The sequence below is a fragment of the Oncorhynchus tshawytscha genome, linkage group LG16, assembly GCF_018296145.1.
Source record: "Oncorhynchus tshawytscha isolate Ot180627B linkage group LG16, Otsh_v2.0, whole genome shotgun sequence".
Classification (NCBI taxonomy): Eukaryota; Metazoa; Chordata; class Actinopteri; order Salmoniformes; family Salmonidae; genus Oncorhynchus; species Oncorhynchus tshawytscha.
This window is the reverse complement of record NC_056444.1, coordinates 86,180,143-86,189,532: the sequence shown is the minus strand read 5'-3', so window position 1 is coordinate 86,189,532 and position 9,390 is coordinate 86,180,143. Positions and strand designations below refer to the sequence as shown.

General features: G+C 47.0%; 1 protein-coding gene across 2 annotated transcripts in view; it reads right to left on the bottom strand.

The window, feature by feature from the left end:
• The window catches only part of fgd1 (FYVE, RhoGEF and PH domain containing 1), a 124,811-nt gene that overhangs the window by 32,074 nt on the left and 83,347 nt on the right, over positions 1 to 9,390 (bottom strand). For both annotated transcript variants that reach the window (XM_042299830.1, XM_042299831.1), the window contains exons 3-6: positions 6,623 to 6,833; positions 3,521 to 4,268; positions 2,814 to 3,052; positions 1,251 to 1,407 (exon numbers count right to left, since the gene is read on the bottom strand). In XM_042299830.1, the coding sequence (XP_042155764.1) occupies positions 1,251 to 1,407; positions 2,814 to 3,052; positions 3,521 to 4,268; positions 6,623 to 6,833 (1,355 nt within the window). The remainder of the gene's footprint in view (positions 1 to 1,250; positions 1,408 to 2,813; positions 3,053 to 3,520; positions 4,269 to 6,622; positions 6,834 to 9,390) is intronic.

Genomic DNA, 9,390 nt, shown 5'->3' with positions numbered 1-9,390 from the left:
TGTTAGGAAGCTGTTCATAATGTTTTGTACACTCAGTGTGCAGTATCAATGTTAGGAAGCTGTTCTTAATGTTTTGTACACTCAGTGTGCAGTATCAATGTTAGGAAGCTGTTCATAATGTTTTGTACACTCAGTGTGCAGTATTAATTCTGCAACCTAGTGCGAGACAGCTAAACACACACTTCAAACCAGCTAGCCAACACACAGGTACAGTGAGTACATACATTTACATGCCTCGGGCAAGATAGCGGCTAATAAGACATTTAGACAATACAAAATACACAATCAGAAGCTTAGAGCTACACTATAGGAGTCACAACCACTGATATCTGACAGACAACAGGACTACCATTCTCCCTACCTGGATGTCCTACCTGGATGTCCTACCATACCCCCTACCTGGATGTCCTACCATTCTCCCTACCTGGATGTCCTACCTGGATGTCATACCATAACCCCTACCTGGATGTCCTACCATAACCCCTACCTGGATGTCCTACCATAACCCCTACCTGGATGTCATACCTGGATGTCATACCATATCCCCTACCTGGATGTCCTACCATACCCCCTACCTGGATGTCCTACCATAACCCCTACCTGGATGTCCTACCATAACCCCTACCTGGATGTCATACCTGGATGTCATACCATACCCCCTACCTGGATGTCCTACCATACCCCCTACCTGGATGTCCTACCATAACCCCTACCTGGATGTCATACCATAACCCCTACCTGGATGTCCTACCATAACCCCTACCTGGATGTCCTACCATAACCCCTACCTGGGTGTCCTACCATAACCCCTACCTGGATGTCCTACCATTTCCCCTACCTGGATGTCCTACCATTTCCCTACCTGGATGTCCTACCATTTCCCCTACCTGGATGTCCTACCATAACCCCTACCTGGATGTCCTACCATAACCCCTACCTGGATGTCCTACCATAACCCCTACCTGGATGTCCTACCATAACCCCTACCTGGATGTCCTACCATAACCCCTACCTGGATGTCCTACCATAACCCCTACCTGGATGTCCTACCATAACCCCTAACTGGATGTCCTACCATAACCCCTAACTGGGTGTCCTACCATAACCCCTACCTGGATGTCCTACCATAACCCCTACCTGGATGTCCTACCATAACCCCTACCTGGATGTCATACCTGGATGTCATACCATAACCCCTACCTGGATGTCATACCATAACCCCTACCTGGATGTCATACCATACCCCCTACCTGGATTTGGTGGACGATGGCTTTGAACTGGGATGACCTCTCCATCCAGGTGTTGACCAGCTCCATGGCCCGGTCAAAGTTCTTCACGTACTCTCCGTACATCTTTAGGAAGGGGGCTAGCTTCTGCAGGATGTCCCCGATGCGCGGGTTCACATCCCTGGGGGGAGAGAGAGGAGAGGTCAGGGTTAGAGGGAGTCGGTATGTGTGTGTGTGTGGGACGCTTGTGTGTGTGTGTGTGTGTGTGTGTGTGTGTGTGTGTGTGTGTGTGTGTGTAGCGGGAGAGCTGTGGGCGGAGTAGGCAAGTCCGGGCAAGGGTTATGGACAGAGAGAGGGAAAGCAGCTGAGAGATGAATGACTCTGAGAAGTCTCTTTCCTGAAACCCCTGAATCCATGGATCCTGGGCTGTTAGGGTTAGAGGTAGACCCTGGGTCAGGGTTAGGGTTAGTCTAGGGTTAGAGGTAGGCCCTGGGTCAGGGTCAGGGTTAGTCTAGGGTTAGAGGTAGGCCCTGGGTCAGGGTTAGGGTTAGAGGTAGACCCTGGGTCAGGGTTAGAAGTAGACCCTGGGTCAGGGTTAGGGGTAGACCCTGGGTCAGGGTTAGGGTTAGAGGTAGACCCTGGGTCAGGGTTAGGGTTAGAGGTAGACCCTGGGTCAGGGTCAGGGTTAGGGTTAGTCTAGGGTTAGAGATAGGCCCTGGGTCAGGGTTAGGGTTAGTCTAGGGTTAGAGATAGGCCCTGGGTCAGGGTCAGGGTTAGTCTAGGGTTAGAGGTAGACCCTGGGTCAGGGTCAGGGTTAGTCTAGGGTTAGAGGTAGACCCTGGGTCAGGGTTAGGGTTAGTCTAGGGTTAGAGGTAGACCCTGGGTCAGGGTTAGGGTTAGTCTAGGGTTAGAGGTAGACCCTGGGTCAGGGTTAGGGTTAGTCTAGGGTTAGAGGTAGACCCTGGGTCAGGGTTAGGGTTAGTCTAGGGTTAGAGGTAGACCCTGGGTCAGGGTTAGTCTAGGGTTAGAGGTAGGCCCTGGGTCAGGTTTAGGGTTAGGGTTAGTCTAGGGTTAGAGGTAGGCCCTGGGTCAGGGTCAGGGTTAGTCTAGGGTTAGAGGTAGGCCCTTCGGTCAGGGTCAGGGTTAGTCTAGGGTTAGAGGTAGGCCCTGGGTCAGGGTTAGTCTAGGGTTAGAGGTAGACCCTGGGTCAGGGTTAGGATTAGTCTAGGGTTAGAGGTAGGCCCTGGGTCAGGGTTAGGGTTAGTCTAGGGTTAGAGGTAGACCCTGTGTCAGTCTAGGGTTAGAGGTAGACCCTGGGTCAGGGTTAGGGTTAGTCTAGGGTTAGTCTGGGTCAGGGTTAGTCTAGGGTTAGGGTAGACCCTGGGTCAGGGTTAGTCTAGGGTTACCCTGGGTCAGGGTTAGTCTAGGGTTAGAGGTAGGCCCTGGGTCAGGGTTAGTCTAGGGTTAGAGGTAGGCTCTGGGTCAGGGTTAGTCTAGGGTTAGAGGTAGGCCCTGGGTCAGGGTTAGTCTAGGGTTAGAGGTAGACCCTGGGTCAGGGTTAGGGACTAGGGTCAGGGTTTAACTCACCACTCCGCCATGCGTTTCTCCAGGGCGGGGAGCAGGAACTGCTGGTGGAAACAGTATATAGAGCAGATGTTGGAGAAGATACCCATGACCACGTCTAGAGGGAAGGAGGAGCGGGAGCGCGCCTCCTCTAGGAGGGAGGAGCAGAACACCTGGTCCAGGAGGTACAGCCGAGACACGTAGGCCTTCTCTGTGTGGAGGAGCTCATTTGCTATGTTGAACACACGCTGCTGCACCGACAGCTGGGATTGGTCAGAGAGAGAGAGAGAGAGAGAGAGAGACAGAGAGAGAGAGAGAGTGACAGAGAGAGAGAGTGAGTGACAGAGAGAGAGAGTGAGTGACAGAGAGAGAGAGACAGAGACACAGAGAGAGAGAGAGACACACACAGACAAGCATGCGCAAGTAAGCACACACACAGAGACACATACACACAGAGACATACACACACAGACACATACACAGAGACACATACACACAGAGACATACACACACACACAGACACACAGACACACACACAGACACACAGACACACACACACACACACACACACACACACACACACAAGAAGCTAGATCAGTATCTTGACCAATTCCAAAAAAGAACAGGTTGTCATGGTAACGACACTGGAAAATGTTGTGTTTGTATATTTTCCATATTTCAGATGGTTCGTTTGACTTTAATAAGTGATGCTAAAGAAGAGTCTGGCCTACCTCTGTAGAGTCCTGTCTGTCTGTTTGAGGCAGAGCCAGAGGCAGCATATCCATCATGGGGTTGATCAGTTCAATTGTCTCGTCCCCACTCCCCTCCTCCAAGTCACTGTCCCCCTCCGAATCTCTCCCCCCCTCAGCCGATGCCCCCTCTCCCCCCGGACCCTCGGCATAGCCGGAAGAGGAGGAGCTAGAGAGGCGTGGCAGCGTGAGGGCGGGACTACATGGGTAGATGACCCGGTCCTCGTCGCCGGCGAAACACAGCTCCTCGCTGTGGGACGGAGAGCTGATGCTGTCGATGCCAGAGTCCCGATTGGCCAGCTTGCCGTCCGTCTGCGGCTGAAGGAGGGGCAAGTGTTCAGAGGGGATCTCTGATTGGCTCTCTGATTCTGACCCCACCTGCTCCCTCATCTCCATGTTGTCCGTGAGTCTCTCCGAGGCGCTGTAGCCAGACTCCATGGACAGACGCTTGTCAGAGATAGAGCACAACGTTCCTAGTTCATTTTCATTGTCATCCTCTGGTACCTCCGTCTCCCCCGGCAACACATTAACCAGCACAGCCAGCCCCTGAGGTAGATCCCGGAGCTCCTGGAGGTCTTGAGAGGAACCAGGGGGCCAGACCACAGGGAGACAGCCCAGAGGGAGCTCTGAGGCTGGGGGAGAGAAGGTGTCCCCTCCTGGTCCCGTCTCGAGGACCCAGGGGGTGCAGACACCCCCTCCCGTGATATCAGGCACCACAATGATCTTCTCCCTGTAGAGTAAACACAGATTTAGAATGAAGTCTTAAAAAACTGGAGGAACTATATTATCTGGTGGAGAAAATCAATGACTCCTAAGTGGACAGTATATACTATAACTATGTCATTAATCACTTGGAACTATGCACTTAATGACTAGGAAGTATGTCATTAAATACTTGGAACTACACGACCGGTCTAAAGTTTTAGAACACCTACTCATTCAAGGGTTTTTCTTTATTTTTTACTATTTTCTACATTGTAGAATAATAGTGAAGACGTCAACACTATGAAATGAACACATATGGAATCATGTAGTAACCAAAAAAGTGTTAAACAAATCTAAATATATTTTATATTTGAGATTCTTCAAAGTAGCCACCCTTTGCCCTGATGACAGCTTAGGAAACACTCTTTGCATTCTCTCAACCAGGATTCTCTCAAGAGCGTTGGACTAGTAACCGGAAGGTTACAAGTTCAACTCCCCGAGGTAGGTACAAATCTGTTCTGCCCCTGAACCCACTGTTCCTAGGCCGTCATTGAATATAAGAATTTGTTCTTAACTGACTAAAATAAATAAAATAAAGGTAATAAATAAATAATTGGTTGTCACCTGGAATGCATTTCAATTAACAGGTGTGCCTTCTTAAAAGTTAATTTGTGCAATTTCTTTACTTCTTAAAGCGTTTGAGACAATCATTTATGTTGTGACATGGTAGGAGTGGTATACAGAATATAGCCCTATTTGGTAAAAGACCAAGTCCATATTATGTCAAGAACAGATCAAATAAGCAAAGAGAAACAACAGTCCGTCACTACTTTAAAACAGTCAATATGGAAATGGAACATTTCAAGAACTTTGAAGGTTCCCTCAAGTGCAGTTGGAAAAACCATCCAGCGCTATGATGAAACTGTCTCTCATGAGGACCGCCACAGGAATGGAAGACCCAGAGTTACCTCTGCAGCAGAGGATAAGTTCATTAGAGTTACCAGCCTCAGAAATTGCAGACCAAAAAAATTCTTCACGAAGTTCAAGTAACAGACACATCTCAACATCAACTGTTCAGAGGAGACTGCGTGGATCAGACCTTCATGGTTGAATTGCTGTAAAGAAACCACTTCTAAAAGACACCAATAAGAAGAAGAGACTTGCTTGGGCCAAGAAACACGAGCAATGGACATTAGACCAGTGGAACTCTGTCCTTTGGTCTGGAGTACAAATTTGAGATTTTTGGTTCCAACCGCCGTGTCTTTGTGAGACGCAGAGTAAGTGAACAGATGATCTCCACATGTTTATTTCCCACCATGAAGCATGGAGGAGGAGGTGTGATGGTGTCGGTGCTTTGCTGGTGACAATGTCTGTGATTTATTTAGAGTTCAAGGCACACTTAACCAGCATGACTACCACAGCATTCTGCAGCAAATACTCCATCCCATTTGGTTTGAATCTTAGTGGAACTATCATTTGTTTTTCAACAGGACAATGATCCAACACACCTCCAGGCTGTGTAAAGGGCTATTTTACCAAGAAGAAGAGTGATGGAGTGCTGCATCAGATGACCTGGTCTCCACAATCCCCTGACCTCAACCAATTGAGATGGTTTGGGATGAGTCGAACCGCAGAGGGAAGGAAAAGCATATGTGGAGCTGGTTGACAGAATAACAAAGAGTCATCAGGGCAAAGGGTGGCTATTTGAAGAACCTCAAATTTAAAATATATTTGGATTTATTGAACATTTTTTTGGTTTCTACATGATTCCATATGTGTTATTTTATAGTTGTGATGTCTTCACTATTATTCTACAATGTGGAAAATAGTAAAAATAAAGAAAAACCCCTTGAATGAGTAGGTGTTCTGAAACGTTGGACCAGTAGTGTATGTTATTAATCACTATAACTATGTCATTAATCACTATAACTATGTCATTAATCACTATAAATATGTAATTAATCACCATAAATATGTAATTATTCACTATAACTATGTCATTAATCACCATAAATATGTAATTATTCACTATAACTATGTCATTAATCACCATAAATATGTAATTATTCACTATAACTATGTCATTAATCACCATAAATATGTAATTATTCACTATAACTATGTCATTAATCACTATAACTATGTCATTAATCACTTGGAACTATGTCATGAATCGCTATAAATATGTAATTAATCACCATAAATATGTAATTATTCACTATAACTATGTCATTAATCACCATAAATATGTAATTATTCACTATAAATATGTCATTAATCACTTGGAACTATGTAATTGGTTCCATTGTAGGCCTACCGTGAAAACTGAGGTCAGCTCAAATACTTGACCTAAGTTTGATCCTGAGAATGACGGCTCACCTCTCAAATTTCTCGATGAGGGAGAGCACGCATGCGGTGGGGGAGGAGCTTCCCTCAACGCGGGGGAGTGTTTGGGGATGGCTGGCCCCTCCCCCTCTGGGGTCTGCAGGCAGAGGTCTACAGGGTGGAGGCAGAGGGAGGGGCTTGTCCGGGGCGCGGGGGCGTGGTCTAGCAGCACCAGCACTCTGCAGGTGAGGAGGCTTTGGGGGCACTGAGGAGAAACAACACGACATACAACATGTTACTGACTGAGGAGAAATAACACAACATGCAAGGTGTTGATCATCTTCGTATTTTACCTAATATCTCTGATTAAACTACAGTAAACACAGTGTTACTGTCCTACTGTCCTATAGTCATCGTGAAGCCAAGATTTTATAGTTGATATCATTAGGCGGCCACGTCGGATGTGGCATGGCTTGCAAACTGTAACGGATTACAAAGGTAAACCCAACCGCGAGCTGCCCAGTGACGTGAGCCTAAATATTTATATTTGTATTTATTAGGGATCCCCACAGACTCTTCCAATGTGTCCAAACACATTAAGGCGCTTACATCACACATAAAACAAAAGATAAAACAGTAGATCATATAACATTACTACACCACTACGTATCTACAATACAACATGTATAATACCACCATACAACAATATTACAATGTACGTGTGTGTAGAATGCGTGTGCTAGTGCTTGTGTGTGTGTGCTTGTGTCTGTACCTGTGTGTCTGTGTGTGTGTCTGTACCTGTGTGTGTGTGTGTGTGTGTGTGTGTGTGTGTGTGTGTGTGTCTCTCTTCGCAGTCCCCGCTGTTCTATAAAATGTATTTTTACCTGCTATTTAAATCTGATTCTCCTGCTGCATCAGTTACCTGATGTGGATTAGACTTCCATGTAGTCATGGCTCTATGTAGTACTGTGGAATATAGTTCCATGTAGTCATGGCTCTATGTAGTACTGTGGATTAGAGTTACATGTAGTCATGGCTCTATGTAGTACTGTGCACCTTCCATAGTCTGTTCTATAGTTTAAACAGACAGCTCGGTACATTCAGCTTGTCAACACTTCTTACCAAAACAAGTAGAGATGACGTCAATCTCTCTTCCACTTTATATACCTTTTAAGCCTGCTTTGAGGCAAGCAACACTGAATCATGCATAAGAGCACCAGCTGTTCCGGATGACTGTATGATCACGGTCTCCGTAGCCGATGTGGGTAAAACCTTTAAACAGGCTAATATTCACAAGGCCGCAGGGCAAGACGGATTACCAGGACACATAGTCAGAGCATGCGCTGACCAGCTGACAAGTCTCTTCACTGACCTCTCCCTGACCCAGTCTGTAATACCTACATGTTTCAAACAGACCACCATAGTCCCTGTGCCCAAGAACACCAAGGTAACCTGTCTAAATTATTACCATCCCGTGGCACTCATATCTGTAGCCATGAAATGCTTTGAAAGGCTTGTCATGGCTCACATCAACACCATCATCCCAGACTCCCTGGATCCACTCCAATTCACATACCGCCCCAACAGATCCACAGATGACTCAATCTCTATTGCACTCCTCACTGCCCTTTCCCACATGGACAAAAGGAACATCTATGTGAGAATGCTGTTCATTGACTACAGCTCAGCGTTCAACACCATAGTGCCCTCCAAGCTCATCACTAAGCTAAGGACCCTTGGACTGAACACCTCCCTCTGCAACTGGATCCTTGACTTCCTGACGGGCCGTCCCCAGGTGGTGAGGGTTGGCAACAACACATCCGACACACTGGCCCTCAACACGGGAGTCCCTCAAGGATGTGTGCTTAGTTCCTGTACTACCAGTTCACCCACAAGCGACGATGGTTGGCCTGATCCTCAACGATGATGAAACAGCCTATAGAGAGAGGTCAGAAACCCGGCAGGTGTCGTGCCAGGACAACAACCTCTCCCTCAGCAAGACAAAGGAGCTGATTGTGGACTACAGGAAACAGAGTGCCAAGCACGCCCCCATCCACATCTGTGGGGCTGTAGTGGATCAGGTTGAGAGCTTCAAGTTCCTCTGTGTCCACGTCACTAAGGACCTATCCAAACACACCAACACAGTCGTTCAGGAAAAGAAAAGATTAAGCATGGTGTAACGGCTTTCTTCTGTCGAAGGAGAGGAGGACCAAAATGCAGCGTGGTTAGATTTCATGTTTTTTTTAATAAGAAAACTAAACACCTGCCTCTGATTGAGAACCATATCAGGCCAAACATAGACTAGAACTAGACAAACTAGACATACAACATAGAATGCCCACCCAGCTCACGTCCTGACCAACACTAAAACAAGGAAAACAAGCTACCTAAATATGGTTCCCAATCAGAGACAATGACTAACACCTGCCTCTGATTGAGAACCATATCAGGCCAAACATAGAAATAGACAAACCAGACACACAACATAGAATGCCCACCCAGCTCACGTCCTGACCAACACTAAAACGAGGAAAACACACAAGAACTATGGTCAGAACGTGACACATGGGCCCTCAGATCCTCAAAGAGTTCTACAGCTGCACCATTGAGAACATCTTGACTGGCTGCATCACCGGTTGAAATGGCAACTACTCGGCATCTGACAAGGCTACAGAGGGTAGTGCATGCGGCCCAGTACATCACTGGGGTCGAGCTCCTTGTCATCCAAGACCTCTATACCAGGCGGTGTCAGAGGAAGGCCCTAAGCATTTTCAAAGAAACCAACCACCCAAGTCATAGACTGTTCTCTCTGCTACCACACA